This window comes from Ambystoma mexicanum, chromosome 13 (assembly GCF_040938575.1).
Source record: "Ambystoma mexicanum isolate Mex_15411 chromosome 13, UKY_AmexF1_1, whole genome shotgun sequence".
NCBI lineage: Eukaryota > Metazoa > Chordata > Amphibia > Caudata > Ambystomatidae > Ambystoma > Ambystoma mexicanum.
In genome coordinates this window covers 83,663,205-83,683,581 of record NC_090938.1, presented here as the reverse complement: position 1 = coordinate 83,683,581, position 20,377 = coordinate 83,663,205, and the positions used below count along the sequence as shown (strand labels likewise).

The window sequence follows — 20,377 nt, the reverse complement described above, 5'->3', positions numbered from 1 at the left end:
TGAGGCCCAGCAAGGCCGAAACATGTTTGGGGATGCTCGTGGTCTCCTGCAGAAGGGATGCGACCTAGCAGTTTGGGCTGAACTGCCACTTTGGGGGAGGGGGGCAATTCTGATTTCCCCTTCTGTAATAGCTTGGCAGGAGAAGAGCGATGGTCTGGAGAGTTGCCCAGAGCAATGCCAGAATCTAAGATTAATTCTAAACCTTCCAGCCATCACCTCTTTTATTTTGCCCATTCAGTAAAGCTCTCTTTATCTGTTGCCAATGCCCTGCTGTGATATGGGCATGGGGGGAAAGCACGCCATTCCTTGAATGTGACATGCAGCATTCAAGTGACATAAAATGGATTTAAACAGTAAATATAAGAATGTGCTGTCATTAACAACAGCTTTGGCTTCCTCCGAGTGGTGCTCAATGACCACCCAAGGGCCACAACTAAAAAGAATTGGACCCTGCACATTAAATATTGCAGTTAAATGTATACAGGTAGGAACAACGTGTTTTAATTAAGTACCAACTGCAACCAAACTCGCTTTGAAGAGCTTCCTGAGAAAAGGTCAAACGACAGCTGATCTTTGAGGACATCAGATGAGTATATACATTAGGAAATATGTAAGTGCTGGGCGAACAAGGTAAATTACCTTCCAAAATGACACGAACATCAGAAATACAAGTCATTTGGTTTTAAGAGTTGCCAAGTAGAACAGCGCTGCTAATATAGTCCACTATGGAAAATTAATGTCAGGTCTAACCACATCTAAGCTAATTTCCCCTGGTTTCAACGTTACATATTTCAATGTGATTTCACGGGGTTCATTGTGCTTTTAAAAATAAAAACAATTGGGGCCTGATTGCACGGGTCGAAGTGACTTTTCACTGGTGCAAAGGAACTCTGCACTGTCAACAAACACCCTCATTCATGGAACAATGCAAAGGGTCTTTTTTGCCTTGCACGTTGTATGTTGGCAGTGAAAAGTCACTTTGCACCAGTGAAAAGTCACTTTGCACTGTGCCAAAAATGCCATAATTCAGGCGCTTAATGTGGCACTCCAGTGTGTGGTTTAGTCAATACCACATGGCAAGTCATGGCAAGTCAGTGAAGCCGATTGTTTCTCTGTGACTTTTAAACCACAAGGGTAACCCCTTGGGTGCCAAATTGCACACATTTTAAGTCAATGCTCTGTAATTTCACGCCAGCATTTGCACACATTGATTGCTATAATATTTTTTTGTACAAGGATCTTTTAGGTGAAGTTGCACAGTGCGTAAGTAATGACAGTTTTATATTAGTAAACAATGCCTCGCCTCACCTTCAAAAGCAACAGGTGAAAAACACATGACTGGGAAGATTGGGGAAATTACGATGAAAGAAGAATTCATTGCAGGGGTCAAACTGCTACTAATGCTGGGGTCGTTTCGGGCTGATGAACTGGCACTAAATGTTAAGGACATCATTTGAGGCACTGTGCCTCCATATCTGAATCGAAATGTGGACATTGACATTTGAAAATTAAAAGTTTGAAAATAAACGTTGGAAACAAATTTAAAGTTGAAAATAAAGATTTAAAAAGTTTGAAAAATATTTGGAAATAAGGAGAAACTAACTTGTTTTGCCCTAGAGGTGTGGGGGTATCCCCCTATTTTAAAAATGGTTACAAATTGAGAACAAAACATGTACATAAGATAATGTTTCATACCTTAGGGAAAGTAGGAAGAAAATAAGGAGGCGATTGGAGAGTGTGTTGGGAGGAGATCAGTGTGAAAAGAGTTTGAAAATAACATTTAATATAAAAAAGAAAACCTATTTGAACTTTCATTTTCAATCTTTAACTTAAAGGAATTGAAATAATCAAAAAGAACACTGTTTAGCATGAACAAAAATGTCGACCTTAACGGATTCAAACTTAAAATGTTCAAACTAAGCAGGCATCCAATGGTCTTAATCCGCTATGTCAGTGATACTTTTCCCTCCCCTTGGGGGTTACTACAGAAAGTTTGTGTCGGTGCAGATGCAGTAGAACTAGTGAATAATTTAACCCGGTGCGAAAAGAATATTCTATAAATGCATTTTTGAACCAGAGCAAAGGTCCATGATTAAGACAAATATTCCCACGGTGCAAAAATGCATTGAGTGAAATTATTTCCTGGTGCTAATTGCACTCGTGCAAAGTTACAGTAGTATTATCCCTTGTCTCTATTGAGCACACTCTTTGGCCACCATGATTGGACATGTGGGGCGAGAGTCTTTACAATCTATGAGGTTGTGTCGCGCAGTGCTACACGTTTGATTTGATTTGGTATTTATAACACGCCCGGCCAGAAACTGCACCATGGCACAGATAAAAGTTGACAGGGTTTCATGTCATTTCATCATGGGATGTTTTTTTGCAGGTTTTATTTTTACTGCAGATTTGTTTATGAAAATAACTCTGAATTATTTTACTTTTGGGTGTTCTCCCCTAACTCCCATCCCCTTTAATTTTTTTGCTATTCTCGAACACCCACACCCCACATATATATTTTTCTAACCCCCCCCATAACATTTCGATTAGTTTTTTCCTTAAAAAATCTGTGGTGAAAAAAACAGCGAAAAAACATCCCATGATGGAAGGACATCGTACCGTTGACAGCTAGTGATAGGCTTCACTGGTCTGTAGCTCGATGCTTGTATTGGTTAGTAAGAACAGATTACATGAAAGGTACGTTTTAGTTGTTTCCTAAAGATGGATAAAGATTCAATCCGTTGGAAGTTTATTGGTAAAGAGTTCCAAGAGCTAGGACCAAAGGAGGAAAAATGCCTATCTTACTCTCACTTAGTCTCATTGATGGGGCCTGATTCATGGAATTGTTTTATAATGGCACAATCCCAAAGGAAAATGTTCTGTGAATCAGGGCCTTAGTCTAATTTATAATGGCGGATATCCTCCTTGTACCAAAGTCACATTGGACCGGAGGATTAATGACATCAAGGTGTCAGTGTCACAGTTATGTAAGGTCTCTACTTACCATCCTCCCGCATCGACTGTTATGGAAATTCATCAGCGCCCGGGCATCCTTCACTTTCTTCTCTTTGGCGTAAACAAAGACTTTGGCAAATTTAATTCCGTAATGAATATGGTCACTGCAGCCTCCCCAGTCAAACTCGCCCCTCTCATCTTTGCCTTGACCAATCTTTTTGGGGTCACAATTGCAGGACTTAATCTCTCCTTGGCTGCATGCCCGGGTGATGGCATACACTACCCCGGCGGAGGAGATCGCGTAGACGAAGGCGGCTTCTCTGCTACCTACAGGAACAAAGAAGAGTGAAGGACAGAGGGTCATGGTCGGTTATTTATGAGGTGGATTCATTTTCTTTAGCAAGTGCATTGCACTGAAGACTTAAAAACATTTCATTTTGATTTAGTGTATTCCTGGTGGGATTAGAGCTCAAATGTAGCAATGCAAATAAGAAAACAGGCCACCAAAGGAAGCAGTGCAGCAGTTCTTGGTTATTTACAAATGTTAGTTTAAAATACCAATCCATGATGGTGGTGACAAATACATGTATATAAATTCTATGTCAAGACCGGAGGCACGTATTATGCTTTATTCTTTAATCACCACCCGAGCAGCAAAGCACAAAGTAACTTTCAATCATCTAAAAACATCAAAGAACTACGATTTGCTTAGAAAGACAGCTATGTTAATCTGTTGGTAAATCTTACATAAAAAGCGCATTATCACCAAAGGTATCTTGGCGCTGGAAGGATAAGCAGGATCAACCAACAGGACTAAGATAGAGGCCAGAAGAAAACTAAAACAGAAAGGTTTTTAGAGCCTGTCTCAACTCTAATTGATTAGCTGTAGATCTTAACAACTACAGAATTGAGTTCCACTGTTTTGCAGCTGCTATATAAAATGCTCGACCACCATTCTCTTTGTTGATGAAACTTGATTGCTCCTGACGTGTCTCCCACATGACTCTGTCCACCAATCATGTCACGGTTCAGCATATAAGCCTTGAAGTTCCTCCACATTTCTCCTCTTTCTTTTCTACTCCAGCAGCAGATAAGTACCGATATTGTCTATTGCATATGTGATTGTGTTTTGCTTATACTTATTAGTCAGTGACTTTAGCGCACATGTGCATATACTAGCAGCGTGGCGTAGTGCGGTGCGACACAATGCAGCAGGGCTCTCGGCTTGGGAGAGCCTAGCTGCATTATCATTTGGCAGTGCATAGTTACTTCCATAGCCGGCTGATGTGGAAGTGAGACCGCAGTGTACCGGAACAGTATGATGAAGTTCCGGGAGCCCCACGCCTCAGTTCCCTCATGGTCCACGCACGGAAACAATGCGCTCTGAGACAGATTTCTATAAGGTTTTTTCAGTGTCCCTCCTATCATCCATGCAGCGGCTAAGACCGCATCAGTGCGCCAAATGGCAACACGGGAAACGCCACCTGCTGGTCACCAGTGTATATTGACAACAGGCCAAGCACCAGCAGACAGGTCCAGGCACAAGCAACCCGAGCACACTATTATCTGGTGCTATTATTACTGGCAGTGGACCGCCAAGCTATCAGCGGTTGACCCCTTATTGGGAAGGTTTTATTGCTCACAGTAATATTAATTGGAAGAAGCTACCACCAAGATGGCTTTTGTGGGTGAGTCAGCAACATCAATTACTGCAAAAGGTGATTTAGGCAGGGTAGATTTCCTCAAGGATTGGCTCTCTCTTTTTGAAAGGTCTGACAGCATTCCGGCCTTCCCAGAAAAAAGAAAGGAGCCATCCACAGGGGAGGACAATTATAACAAGCGCAAGACTCGCAAGGTGAGGCAAGCTTTGACTCCCCCCGTGTTCCCATCCCAAGCACCACAGCAGATGTTCACACCCTAAAAAAACGGCTGCTGAAGTCCAGTGAACATGCATGGCGTGAGGACATACCTTCTAGCCCAGAGGAGGACCAACAGGGCATCGAATCCAGTGACATGCCTGGTTACAATGGCGACGAAGAGTCAATGGTGACAGTCAGCAGATCGGGAAGCTCATAGAATCGGTAAAAGGCCAGTAGGAAGCATAAGAGGGACGAGAGTCTGGCAGAACAGTCGGGAGGGGAGTTCAACCCAGATTTATTAGTGCACCCTAGATCTTCAAAATGTGAGCCCCCAACCAAAGTGGCAGCCTATCTAAGCAAACGGCTGAAGACGGCGCTGAGCGAGGAGGCGGTCAACAAGTTGTGGCTGAGTGTCCCAGATCCCTTATACCGGACAAAGTGGCTGATACGCCAGTCATCGATTCTAAAATGCTCACCTTTGTGGGGAAGTATTCTAAAGATATCCACAAAGGAATTGATAGTTCTTGGAATGCCTGCCAAGATAAGCCCCTGGACTCTTTCGACCCACTAGCAAAAATCATGGAAATGGCAGACAAGGCCAAGAAGAAGAATGCACATGCTCACATGTTATACCAAACAGGCAGCTTATATGATCAGGAATGGCAACAGTGCCATCACCGTGGAACGGCAGAGAGCTATTCGCGTGAAAATTGATCTAAATTGGGAGAGTTGGCGTCTTTGTGGAAGCTGCAGTTACAATGAAGGTTCACAGCTCCGGACACACGTTCATCAAGGACATGCCAAAATTGGTCCACACGTTCGCCACCCTGGACAAGGCACAGGCATCCCTCAGGAAAGTCTTCACCGCGATAATTTCTGGGCAGGCTGGCAGAGGAAGAGGGCACTCAGCCGGCCGAAAAGCAAGACCAAAGGTCTTCCTACAGAGGCTTCTGGCGTAATCACAAAACCAGGTAACTGAACCCCTTCTTCCCCACGCAGGGATAGGCAGAGGGCGAGGATGGAGAGGCGTCAAGAGCACTCCGGACACCAGCGCAGGTGAGAGCACATGCTCCAGTGGCAAGCGCAAGTGCTGCAATACCCGCGACAGGCTTCAGGCTAGCCATGTCCTTAGAGAAGTGGCAAGAGATCATGGGGGGGATGCCTGGGTCTACGCAGCGGTGCAGGGGTTTCAGCTAGAGTTCAATGAGGAATCCAGCCAAATTGAGCCTCCCAGGCTGCCGGTCCTTTCGGAACAGGATCAGTACCTTATGAAAGAAGAGCTTGTACAGCCTTTAAGAAAAGGGGCAACCAGTCAGGTCAAAGATGAACCAGACAGGTTCCTCAGCAACCTTTTCCTGGTGAAGAGGAAGGAAAAGGTCAGTCCAATTATCAAAATCAGGGCCCTCAACACATTTATTTTTTATCAGTATTTCAAGATGGAGGGCATCCCCCCCTCTAAGAAGTATTCTGCAAGAGGGAGACTGGCTAGCGCGAATAGACCTCAGAGATGCCCTTTCTAGCAACCCCCATTTAAGAACCCGAGCAATGCTTTCTCCAGTTCTTTTGGGGGGAAACAAATGCAGCAATTCACCTGCCTACCGTCTAAGCTGTACTCAGCACCTTAGTGTTTCACCAAGGTACTAAAGCCAGTGGCTATAGAGTTACGCCAGCGTGGTGTGATGCTTATCATTTACTTGGTTGACATAGGTCTCATGACGCAAGATGCCCACCTACTGTGGAAGCAAGTGGCGGAAGCAATGGGGCTATTGGAGGATCTGGGAATCCTAGAGAATTGGGAGAAATCCGAGTTCCATCCTACCCAGAAGATGGAGTTTCCAGGCTTCATGATAGATTCAGTAAAGGGTACATTTAGTCTACTGTTGGAAAAACATCAATGACATCAAAAAAAGAGATCAGGTCGACCCTGGGCAAAGAATCTAGTGATGATAGTGGGATGCTTGTTTTCTCTATTCGGACGATCTTCCCATGGCCCCTCCACTACCGACTGAAAATACAGCCCCTCCCTCATACAGTTCCTCTGTCGCAAGAAGTGAAGGCCGAGATGCGCGGGTGGGCACAACACATCAGGCCTGGAACAGGAAAGCCATTTTCGTCTTTCTCCCCGACCTCGTAATTGAGTGGACTCCAGCCGCAGGGGCTGGGGAGCATGTTGCAGGCGATCTTGACCGGGGGTCATTGGCATGCCTCAGAAAGGCAGCTGCATACCAACTCTCTGGAGCATCTGCCAGGCTCCTTTGCGACCAGGAGTCTTACTCAGGACAGAGCGCAGTGCTACATCTTTCTAAAGATAAAGACTGTTTTGGCCGTATACTATATCAATCGACTAGGCAGAACGAAGTCCAAATTACTCCCAGAGATAGCCAAGGAATTCTGGCACCTCCGCTTGAACAAGAGACTCAGTGCCACAGCAGAGTATCTGCCCGGATTAGCCAATCAAGTGGCGGATTGGAATTCTCGCTATCTCTGGGACTCCAGCTAGTGTCAGCTGGACAGAATGATTTTTTGCAGTCTGATGCATCTGAAGGGACCTTGTGCGACAGATTTTTTCGCTTCCAGACTGAATCGCTAGCTACCGTGTTTGTTCAGTTGGAGACCAGACCTGGAGGATGCGTCCATGGATGTATTCCTGCAGCAGTGGGGGCCCGGCACAGATTATGCCTTCCTGCCCTTCGCAATAAATGCAAGGACCTTGACGTACGTGAGGCACCAGAGAGTGAAGCTGGTCCTAGAAGGGTCAGCGTGGAAGAGTCAAGCTTGGTTCCGTGACCTACTGGATCTCTCCTACAACAGTCTGTCTTGTTGCCCAACTGGACAGGGATTCTTCAGTATCCTACAGGACTCCTGCACCTGTTAGTCCTTCAATCGGGCTGATATCTTGGATGATATCAGGAGTACCTGGAAAAAGCCAGGCCTTTTGGGAGAAGCTGACCTGCTCATCACAGAATCATGGGGGCCGAAGACAGCTAGATCTTGCAGGATCAGTACGAAGCAAGAACCACCCCGCCTTATACCTGCGGGGAGAACAGAGGATTTATTGCGCTCCACAAGCTGCAGTGTCGGTGGCCACCATGGGCTGTTGGGTAAAGTGGGCCATGCTCCAAGCGGGCAGTGATATGGAATAGTTTGGAGCACACGGAGCTCAAGGCGCCAAGGCCACCAAAGCTTTTTCTAGCAGAGCAAGGCTGCAAGATATCATGAAGGCAGTGGATTGGTCAAATGAATCCACGTTCAAGCCCTTTTATTTTAAACCTATCAATCAAGTAGCCTTGTTGGTGCTAAGTAAGCTTTAAACAAGCATAATATGTGCCCGGGTCTTGACATACAATTCAGATTTTCCATACTAACATTCAGGAAGTCATTATTCTATTAAAGACGTGGTGGCGAAGTATTATCCCACCATTGCAATAACTAAGTGGCTAGATAGGGCAAGGATAAGCTAAGCCAAGCGATAGACCAACACAGAAGCGCAAGTAATGAGGCTGGCAAAGAGGGCCGTGAAAGCAACTGTTTACGCGATTGCCCACCCAGCGTTTTACTAAGTGTCTGTATCATGTATGCCCTCTCCAGGTGCAGAGGGTAAGCCCGCAGGCTCTTGAATATACAAACATGAGTCGGGCAGGTGCATAGAGCAGAGGCAAGGGGTGGTGCCACATTGGGCACCAGCAGTTCAGATAGTTTCCTCTTGTGCCATGTTGGGCACTCCATTACTACAGAAGTTCTGCGAAAGCTGCGACAGAAAGAGAAAGAATATGGTGGATCTTCAAGATTTATGTGTTGAACCATGTCTTGATTTGTGGACAGAGTCATGTGGGAGACACGTTAGGAGCAGTCAAGTTCATCAACTGAGAGACTTTCTTTGAAGGAAATCATAGTTCTTTGGAGTTTTAAGTTGATTGAAACTTACTGTGTGCTTTGCTGCTCGAGTGGTGATTAGGGAGTAAAGCCGAATATTTTGCATCTGTGTCTAATAGAATTATGACTTTCCTGAACACTAGTATGGAAAATCTGAATTAAAGCTAAAAAGTTCAGCTCTAGAAAAGGTCATGTTTTAAGATGGCACACCAAATGGTTGTGTGCAAGTTGAATCTAATTAAGAAGTTGAGCCAAATAAAGGTTATTGATTATATTTAAAACGTAATTCTTATTTGTAAAATTGAAACAATTGTATAAAATCAAGTATCATATAAAAAGCACACCAAAAGGGATTTAAATTTAAATAAAAATGTAAATAAAAATAAAATACAGGGAAACAGGTGATTTAGCAGTAAAACACCTATATATATATATATATATATATATATATATATATGTAAAAAGCTTAGGAATGTTTCCGTACTCAGCTGATGCAATTCATCAGTGCTAGGTTGCCCTCGGCTGTCAAAATGGCAAAGTGCACCTCTGTGTGCCCTTCCACTTCAACAACAGCAATAATTTTAAAAAACAGAATGAGCATAGTTCTATACAGTGACCTTCACCTTCCACTATTGCAAACATTCTGAATATTTTCAAGTTACTTCTTTCCACCCCCACTTCTCTCAACACAGTCCACAGCAGTTCCAGTGTCAATGAACAGTTAATTATCAGCTCAACATTGCAGTTTCTAAAGAGCAAAACGCTGTAGGACGAATGCCTTCTCGGGGGGTAAAACCCGGGAGGATAGCTCAGCGGCAACTTGCGCGCCTTGGAAGCAAGACGACATGAAGCAACACAGGTTTGATCCCCGGGTCTGCGCTTAGAAACCTCTGGGTGTTTAAGCGCGTTATAAATATGCAACTAAGACAAAAACAATTATGCAACTAAAAAAAAGCAAATCCTGTAACAGCGCCTCGATACCTGCGGGCTGTGTGAGCGCTTTAAAAATGTAAAGTAAATAAATAAATAAAACAGTAGGTGCTGTAATTATGCTACTATGCAAACGTATGCCATCATGGCAACTGTGCAATGGAACAAGGTTGACAATCACACATCTACAAAGGCACATCATAAAAGTCTGTGTATTTGGTGGAACCTAGATACTGTTCTTATACTGCGTATACCTCTCATCACATCTAATACAAATATGCCTTTCAAATTCAAAAGAAGACAGTTTCCTATGTGTTTGGCCTTTTAAAATGACCATTACTAAGTCACTGTCACGCCCTCCGGTTTCCTAGGACATTCTTATGCTCAGGGGAGAAGCCCGTGGCGTTTGCCCTGGCGTTTACAGCAACGCCGACGCCACCGCCGGTAATTAACTACATCTCCCAAGAGGAACGTGCCTGCAAGGAACCTTTGGAATGTTTTCACTTTCTTTTTGCGTGCGTTTCACGCCTCCTTTGTATTCACTTCCTATATATGGCCACACCCCCAGTAAGCCGGTGCTCCTAAACCATTGCGTTACGCGAGCTACGCTCCTGGGATAAGTTATTCTTTCCCTGCTTACCTGGTTGCTGAATTCCACCTTTGCCTTGGACCTTGTTTTCCTTGTTATCCGTTTTCCTGTCTTTGATCAACTCCCCTGCCCGACCACGGAATACACATTGGACTTGCTTTGGGTTCTGCTCCTCATGTCTGGCTCCCGGCTCCCTTCAATCCCGGATTTTCCAATCGCTCCTTACCATCCGCTCCCCGAGCGAAGAAAGAAACACCACTTCTAATCTCTCCCGGAGTGTCGTTTTCCGCGCTAGCAAGTACGGCGCTGTTTAACTACACACTTGTTGGTTCTTTATTTGTGGGACGCTTTGCTGTGTTGCTCCGCCCCCTTGGATCTTGAGACACTTGGCTCCTGGCTTCACTCCTTGGATTGTGGGACGCTCTGCTGTTTTTTCCCGCTTATTTGCTTTCGGAACATTGGATTCTGCTTTCACTCATTGGATTGGGGGACGCTTTGCTGTTAACATCACTGATCCATCATTGGGGGAAGTCTTTGGTCCCCCTTTCTTTCAAGCAAGAACACTTCCCCTGACCTTCACTCACTCCCAGTCTTGTGTCTTGTCACAAGTAGGTATTCCGCTGGAAAAAGGAATACACAGGTAAGCTTGTGGGGCTCGGAGGGGGTAGAGGGACTGGAATTGTCAACAAACGGTATGTAATCTTTGCTTTGTTTGTTTTCTTCCCTTTAGCTCCGCTGTGCCTTCCGCCTTTTTGCCTGAGCCCTTGGCCTGACAGGTGTTCTTTTCCCTGCAAGCTGTGCTCTCAGGAAGGAAGTCTGAATTACTTTAGCGGCATCTAGCCCAAGTGATATCTCAGACTGATCGTGGAACATACGAAGCGCGACAGATTTAGGAGCCCAATACTGGTGCCTGTCTGTCCGAAATGGATCCTAATGCAGATCCTATGGCTGCTATGATGCAAGCCTTTACCACGTTACGCACAGACATGGCAGCAGCACATGCCGCTTTGCACCAACGCATGGATGTCATGCAAAGCTTTGTGCAACCCTTGCCGGTGGATGAGGAGTTTGGGGATGTTCCCGCTCCTGTACCACCACCGGTTCCCCCGACACCCCGAGCCCCTGTGGTATTGCCGGGTCCTTTTCCATTGGCACCACCGGAACGCTTCACGGGAGATCCCAAAACGTATAGGACATTTGTCAATCAATGTCGTTTACATTTTCTATGCCGTCCTTTGGCATTCCCTAATTCTGAAACAAAAGCAGCTTTTGTGCTCTCTCACCTAGGGGGTATGGCTGCGGCCTGGGAGAATCCGTTGCTGGAGTCCGATGACCCGGTTTTGTACAATTTCGATGCCCTACTAGTCGCCATGAATCTGGTCTTTGACACCAGATATAAGGCTCAGGCTTCGGACTTAGAGTTTTTGGCAATATCCCAGGGGAAACAACCCCTTTCGGCGTATTTAGCCCGATTCAATCAGCTGGCCGCAGAAACCTCTTGGCCTGAATCAAAAAAGGCGGCAGTCTTTTATAAGGGATTATCAGTCGAACTTAAGGATGCGTTATCTGTTGTCCCTTCTGTCCCTTCAGTATTTTCTGAATTGCTTGATTTAGTGTTACAGGTCGATGCTCGGCTGCAACAAAGGCGTGGAGAACGCCGTCAACTTGATCTACGTCCTGGCAAACCCGAATTGGGATCCTCTCCAGCCTCCGGAGAGGTAGAACCCATGCAAATTGGGGCAGTAAAAGGTCCCCTCTCAAAGGCAGAGAGGGAGAGAAGAATGCAAAACAATCTGTGTCTGTATTGTGGACAGACGGGACATTTCATTCGTGTCTGCCCTAAACGCCCTGCTAAATGGGCGGGAAACGCCACGGCCCGTCCCTAAATCGAGCCGATGTGACGGGTCAGCCTTCCAATGGCTCATTCCTTCAGACAGCTGCCGCGCACATATACTTAGATATGTCTTTTATGTTGCCCAACTCTCAAGTTTTTTCTAGTCCAGTCATGATAGATTCCGGGGCAAAAGGCAATTATATGGATGAACATCTGGCAGCAACCTATGGTATTCCAGTAGACCCTAAGGAGTCACCAGAACTTGTCTATGCAGTAGATGGCTCCTGTTTGGTTTCGGGTCATGTCGTAAAACAAACACAACCCTTGCGAATGAGCACAACGGAAGGGCATACAGAACACCTGTCCTTCGATCTCATTTCCGCACCGCAATTTGGGGTCATTTTGGGCCTCCCGTGGTGGCGTAAACATAACCCTATCATTGATTGTATAGAACAAACAGTACTTTTTTCTTCTCCCTTGTGTTTGAAGGAATGCTTTCCGGTTCAGGGGACATCCCTCCCCTCTCCATGCAGGGCTCTGGTTTCAAGTATACTCACTTGTAACGCGACTACTAGGGCGACGATGGAAATACCTTCTGCATATCAGGACCTGATTGAGGTGTTTGACAAAGGTTTGTCTGAACAACTGCCGCCGCATCGGGAATACGATTGCCCGATTGATCTGGTACCCAATGCCATTCTCCCCCACGGACGGATATATTCCTTGGCACGGCCCGAGGAAGAACACCTAAAGGAGTACATTGAGAAGTCTTTGAGACTGGGCCATATAAGACCTTCCCGTTCTCCAGCTGCTTCTCCGATTTTTTTTGTCCCTAAAAAGGAAGGGGATCTCCGGCCTTGTGTAGATTATCGTGCACTTAACGCTGTGACCATAAAAAACCAGTATCCATTACCCCTCATTTCGGAGTTGTTGGATCGCCTCTCTACCGCCAAACTCTTTACGAAACTAGATTTAAGGGGGGCCTACAATCTGGTGAGAGTGCGTGCGGGTGACGAATGGAAGACTGCCTTCAAGTGCAAATACGGCCTTTTTGAATATCAAGTAATGCCGTTTGGCCTATGTAACGCCCCCGCAACGTTCCAACACTTTGTTAATGACATCTTTCGAGATCTGTTGGATGTTTTTGTTGTGATATATCTGGATGATATATTAATATTCTCTGAAACGTTAGCACAACATGAGGACCATGTCCGGACAGTGTTGCTCCGTCTTCGGGAACATGGGTTATATGCAAAGGCTGAAAAATGTGTCTTTCACGTTTCCTCTGTGGAGTTTCTAGGGTTCGTGATATCCTCTCAGGGTGTTCATATGCACGATGCAAAGATACGAGCAGTCCTTGAGTGGCCTGCTCCCACTTCGCTTAAGAGTTTGCAATCTTTCCTAGGATTCGCTAATTTCTATAGACGTTTTATTGCATCCTTTTCAGCCATAGTAGCCCCATTGACACGCCTTACCAGTCCTTCCGTTCCCTTTTGTTGGGACATTCAGGCTCAGGACGCCTTTCAGACCTTGAAAGAGGCATTTACTACGGTTCCGGTCTTGCTACATCCAGACCCCCTATTGCCTTTCATCATCGAAGCTGATGCCTCTGCCCTTGCCCTTGGGGCTATCTTGTCTCAAAAATGCCCCACGACTCGGCAGCTACATCCTGTAGCTTTTTATTCCAGGAAATTGACTCCCCCGGAAAAACATTATACTATAATGGAACGTGAGCTACTGGCTATTCGAGCTGCTTTTAAGGAGTGGAGACACCATCTACTGGGGGGTCGACACCCTGTCACGGTTTATACGAACCACCGTAACCTACAAGCTCTATCCACGTTGAAATGTACCAACTCTAGACAAATCAGGTGGCATTTGTTTTTTGCACAATTCAACTTCACGGTTTCTTATCGACCGGGTCCCTTGCATGGCAAGGCCGATGCACTTTCTCGCATCGGAGTTGATATCCCCTCCGAGGAGGCAGTCCTTCCTGTTTTGCCGCACAACACTGTTATGTGTGTTTGTGCTGCAACCGGTTCATTATTAGAACGGATCCGCCATTGGGCTGCAGAACATGGGGAGGTGCTTCAAAGGCTAAAAGCACGATTGATATCGGGATTACCTTATGTACAGGAACGCCTATATATCCCTGATGCCCGGACTCGGTTACAGGCCCTAAACTGGTCCCATGATACTCGCCTAGCGGCCCATCCAGGACAAACTAAGACAACTGACCTACTCCTTCGGTGGTGTTGGTGGCCCAATATGAAACGGGATGTGGCAGAGTATGTATCCAAATGTGCCATATGTACGCAATGCAAAACGGTGCCTGGAAAACCGGTGGGGCTTCTCCAAAAAATGTCCATCCCGTCACGCCCATGGCACACTGTGTCACTTGATTTTGTGGTAGAGCTACCACCGGTCCAGGGGTTAACCACTATCCTGGTGGTAGTAGATACCTTCACCAAGATGGCACGGTTTATCCCCTGCAAAGGTGTTCCTTCTGCTCCTGCATTGGCCAAGTTGTTCTTCGAGCAGGTGGTTCGCCTATTCGGCCTCCCTCTGGACCTTATCTCAGACCGTGGATCCCAATTCACCTCGCGTTTTTGGTTGGCTCTCACTCGTTTTCTTGGCATTGACGTTCGACTATCCTCAGCATACCATCCTCAGACGGACGGGCAGACAGAACGTCTTAATGCCACTATGGAGCAGTATCTTCGATGTTTATGTCTACAATATCAATCGGACTGGCTGTCCGTATTGGGGGCTGCGGAATTCGCTTACAACAATGCCTGCCATGCATCAGCCGGTTGTTCACCCTTCTATGCCATGTACGGTTTACATCCTCGAGTTCTACCATCCATCCTTCCTTCGGTGGCACGAGTACCCGCAGCTCAGGCAACAGCCCTGTCATTACGGTCTATCCGTGCCGCTGTGCTTCGGCATCTACACCAAGCACAGGATCGCACAAAACGAAATGCTGATAGGCATCGTAGGTCAGCCCCGGAGTATCACCTGGGGGATAAGGTCTGGCTATCCACTGTGCACCTTCGCATACCGGGCAAGCGTAAACTTAACCCTCGCTACGTGGGTCCCTATACCATCACGCGATGTATTAACGCAGTAGCCTATCGCTTGAACATACCCTCACCTTGGAAGATCCACCCCGTGTTCCATGTCTCCCTATTACGGCCTTATGTTTCCGGTACACGCTTGGGCAATCGTCCCGCTCCCATTACGATCCAGGGAGAAGAGGAATATGAGGTGCAGGCTATATTGGATACCCGGGTGGCCCGGGGCACCCGGTATTATCTAGTCAATTGGAAAGGCTATGGCCCCGAAGATCGTACCTGGGAACCCGCCTCGAATCTTCACGCTCCACATCTTTTGCGGGCGTTTCTCCGCTCTCGTGGTTCGAGACTCGGGGGACGCCCATCTTTGAGGAGGGGTACTGTCACGCCCTCCGGTTTCCTAGGACATTCTTATGCTCAGGGGAGAAGCCCGTGGCGTTTGCCCTGGCGTTTACAGCAACGCCGACGCCACCGCCGGTAATTAACTACATCTCCCAAGAGGAACGTGCCTGCAAGGAACCTTTGGAATGTTTTCACTTTCTTTTTGCGTGCGTTTCACGCCTCCTTTGTATTCACTTCCTATATATGGCCACACCCCCAGTAAGCCGGTGCTCCTAAACCATTGCGTTACGCGAGCTACGCTCCTGGGATAAGTTATTCTTTCCCTGCTTACCTGGTTGCTGAATTCCACCTTTGCCTTGGACCTTGTTTTCCTTGTTATCCGTTTTCCTGTCTTTGATCAACTCCCCTGCCCGACCACGGAATACACATTGGACTTGCTTTGGGTTCTGCTCCTCATGTCTGGCTCCCGGCTCCCTTCAATCCCGGATTTTCCAATCGCTCCTTACCATCCGCTCCCCGAGCGAAGAAAGAAACACCACTTCTAATCTCTCCCGGAGTGTCGTTTTCCGCGCTAGCAAGTACGGCGCTGTTTAACTACACACTTGTTGGTTCTTTATTTGTGGGACGCTTTGCTGTGTTGCTCCGCCCCCTTGGATCTTGAGACACTTGGCTCCTGGCTTCACTCCTTGGATTGTGGGACGCTCTGCTGTTTTTTCCCGCTTATTTGCTTTCGGAAAATTGGATTCTGCTTTCACTCATTGGATTGGGGGACGCTTTGCTGTTAACATCACTGATCCATCATTGGGGGAAGTCTTTGGTCCCCCTTTCTTTCAAGCAAGAACACTTCCCCTGACCTTCACTCACTCCCAGTCTTGTGTCTTGTCACAAGTAGGTATTCCGCTGGAAAAAGGAATACACAGGTAAGCTTGTGGGGCTCGGAGGGGGTAGAGGGACTGGAATTGTCAACAAACGGTATGTAATCTTTGCTTTGTTTGTTTTCTTCCCTCTAGCTCCGCTGTGCGTTCCGCCTTTTTGCCTGAGCCCTTGGCCTGACAGGTGTTCTTTTCCCTGCAAGCTGTGCTCTCAGGAAGGAAGTCTGAATTACTTTAGCGGCATCTAGCCCAAGTGATATCTCAGACTGATCGTGGAACATACGAAGCGCGACAGTCACAGGGACCTACGCCCTCTTCCTGGAAGCGATCAGTGGTAATTCCTATATTTAAGAAGGGGGAAAGAAGTGACCCTATGAATTACTGACCGATATGGACCTTTAAGATCTGCTAGAACAGTGTATGTTATGCCAGGAACGGCTGGTTGTTATCTGATAACATTAAGTAATCAATGGTAGTAGATAACAAAATATGTTAGATAACAGAATTTCTGTGTTTCGGAGGTGGAATGCCAGATAATAGAGCTTACAGTCTAGATAACAATGCATCTGGATTTCTTCTCTATTTACCAGCAGTGAAGCCTCTGGAGTGCCCTGTTAACCAGACTTTTAAACTTTGTTATAAAGCATTTTATCATCTGGAATTCAAATATTAATGGTTGTGTCAGGTGCTACTTAATATAGGTTTCCAAATAATATGCCTGTTTGTAATGCTTATACTTTATAACACACAGAGGAGACAGGACATTTCTATACAGTGCTATATTAATCAGTGCTCAATTGAACAGGCAAAACAAATATTTTCATAAACTTTTTTTCTCATTTGACAAAAGATAAAAATTCCACCATTTCCTCACAGGAAACACATCTAGTTTTTCTAACAAGCGAGTAATATAGGTCAACAGAATCGGGTCCAAAGGTTTCACACAAAAATTCAGGGGTTATAAAAGTGTTTTTTGCACACATGGTGACCCGAGAATTTGGCACTCTATGTTGGAGTATAGCTTATGCAAGTGTTTTAGTTACCGGCATGCAAAAGTTGATGGCCCCAAAAAGAAATTCTGAAATTAGTTGAAAAACAAACCATTGTCGCTAAAGGTTTATGCACAATTTTATTTGGCCACACAATGAAAGGACAAAATAATTGTTCCTGGGAGACATTATGCCCCCCCACAGGCTCTTACATCCACCAAGACACAACACTTATCCATGCTCCCATCTATTGGCAGTACTGAACCACCAATTGATCCGTTTTCTGCTTCCCATGGTTGGATTTTTCAAATGGAGTGACAATGAACCTTCTCCCAGGTATACTGTTGTCTGGTGAAGATATTGAAAACATTCATACTGCCATGGCCCTTGCCACTTAAAGCTATTCCCCAACATCCCGTCGAATAAGGAATGTATTGTTTGGAGTTCGAGTGCTTGTTGGTGCACCACTGAAAAAGAATAGTATACTTTGAGTAGGAGTCTGACACGTCCATACATTCTTGGATGTATCCTACAAACCCAAAGCACACACATGAATTAACTTAAGGTCCTGGTTTCCTGGAATCATGCACTCTACTCTTGTGTTGAATTTTAAGAAGATTGTTTTTATTTTATTGGGAACCATAGATGTAATACATTACTTGGTATTACAATTTAACATTTCATTGTATCTGTATGAGTTCCCTCATTCAAGACATTTCATTATTCAAAGCAAGTAGTTGAGTTGAAACTACTAATTACATAGATCTGGTAAATCATCATTTCACAAAACACTTGTTGGAGTTATTAGTGACCAATCTGTCTAAGAGTTTAAATGGGTATGGAATTCAACAATTGACGATTTTTGCTAATTAGATCCATGTAATAAGCGATGTTCAATTTATAATCATTTGTTTTGAATAATGAAATGTTCTGGCTGTTATTAGTGACTATCCTTTCTACGATTACAGATAAGCATTATTAATTAGAAACATTTATGAGATGATGATGTAGCAAAGGCAGGTCAATTAGATCTATGTAATTAGTGATTTTCAACTCACAACTACTTGCTTTGAATAATGAAATATCTTGAATGAGGGAACTCATAAGGATACAAAGTTACATTGTAATACCAAGTAATTTATTACATAAATGTTTCCCGATAGCATAAAGATTAAAGAAAATTCTTAAAGTTTAACACAAGAGTAGAAACCAGCACCTGAAATCCCATCGAGTAAAACATAGCATTGGTCTATTACTAATGTGAATATAGCAAACATCAGCAATGTGTGAATTTGTGCCTGTAATCATTGCATTCAATTGAAACACAAACTGGGACTCAAGAAATTGGCATGAGCCCGTCATTGATGCATGATCATATTTTAATGACACTGGGCCTCATTACGACTTTGGGGGCATGGCTGAATGGGGAAATACCAGGCCATTCCAAGTATGGCGGGCCTGGTATTTCATCCTTCAGGGGACCTGGGCCCGGTCCTTCCCCATTCCCATTCGAGCCGCGTAGGGCTCAATGGGAATAGGGAGGGAGCTAACAATGGGACCATTACGAACTGGCCCGTTGTTAGCTCTCTGGTCCCCTGGCGGGACCCGCTATGGACGTCTGGAAAAACCAGACGTTCAGAGCAGGTCCCGCGAGGGGACCTCGTAATAGTGCGGAGTGGGTTTAACGGCGCCGGCACCATTACCGGCGCCGTTAAACCCATTCCGCACAAGTTATAATGAGGCCCACTGTCTTAAATAGATTGTCAATTGCCAACGGTTGTTTTGACTCTCCAGTGATTGTCAAGGCAAACCTAGTTGTCAATAATCATATAATTTGAGAGAAATAATATCTCACACGTTTTTATATTAAAACCTGAAAATTCAGGGTACATGTATCAGTGCTATTATACTGTACTGGTATTGTGGGGGCCTAGAGCCCTTCTTTGAAGCAAAGCTCTTTGCTGGTTAGCCAGACTTCACCATGCAAAATAATACTATTGATTTACGTATATACTGTCTGTCTAGAACAGGGGAGTTGCTAGGTCTGGAAAAGACCCGGGGCTAAGCTGATGTCGGAACTGTTGGGACTGGCGGCTAGCTAGTCTTTTGGCTGTAGCTCCTGAGATTCTATCCGGGGCTACAACCAAAAGATCAGGGGCTATAGCCCCCTTACCCCCCCCCCCCTAGCAACGCCCCTGGTCTAGAACGCAGCGCTCAGGAACGGGCGTGCTGTAGCTGACTTCGGCTGGGATCCATTCGCCCCCTCATTTCAGAATATTAGGATGCACAAAACCTGGTGGACTTTAGCATGCTACAAATGAGGAGCCCCTCTGACTTATTCTTAGACGCACGTATATGAGTGAATCAATAGCATTATTTTGCTTCTAGGCACTCGCAATACCCACTGTACCTGAAGCAATGCACAGGGGAAAGCTGTGTCTTTGCGCTTTAGTGCAGGAGAAGCTACTAACCCTGTGCACCTGACAGGCATACCTTTGGACATCAATATTAGTGTAGATCTAGCTCGCGGGTGTCAATTTACCAATGCTTATTGGCCTTGTGTGCATGAAAAGCATGAGATGATATCAATATGACCCCCTCTATCGTGTGCACTTTGTATTGGTTTCTCTCTCAAGGAAGCCCTCAACAAAGAATTCAAGGTCTCCATTGCCAGCCTTGGCAGGGAGTCAAAGCACCCTGGGTTTCACCTTCCTTGAGTCTTTCCAGCCAAAGGTTACTTACACATTGGTGAAACGTGGTTGTATTTTCTTTCAGACGCGCCACCAATGCCATCACATCCTCCACCTTCTGATGGCCTTATCCTCTCTATGTCTCGGGAGGATAGCTCCTGGGGCAAAGTGCTCGCCTTGGAAGCAAGACAACACGGAGCCACACAGGTTCGTTTCCCACGTCCGCGCTTAGAAACCTCTGGGTATAAAGTGTGTTATAAATAACCTCTCATATCATATCATCTCTCTGCCTTGGCAACCCACCAAGAGAGCTTCCCCAGTCGTTCATCCACAGCAGAGAGCTTAGGTTCCAACCCTTTCTCCTTCTTAT

The 20,377-nt window shown here is 45.6% G+C and overlaps 1 protein-coding gene across 1 annotated transcript in view; it reads right to left on the bottom strand.

Annotated features, from left to right (window-relative positions):
• Positions 1-20,377, bottom strand: part of WNT2B (Wnt family member 2B) — a 255,201-nt gene that overhangs the window by 22,128 nt on the left and 212,696 nt on the right. Inside the window, exon 3 of the mRNA XM_069633324.1 lies at positions 3,005-3,282. Within this exon, the coding sequence (XP_069489425.1) occupies positions 3,005-3,282 (278 nt within the window). The remainder of the gene's footprint in view (positions 1-3,004; positions 3,283-20,377) is intronic.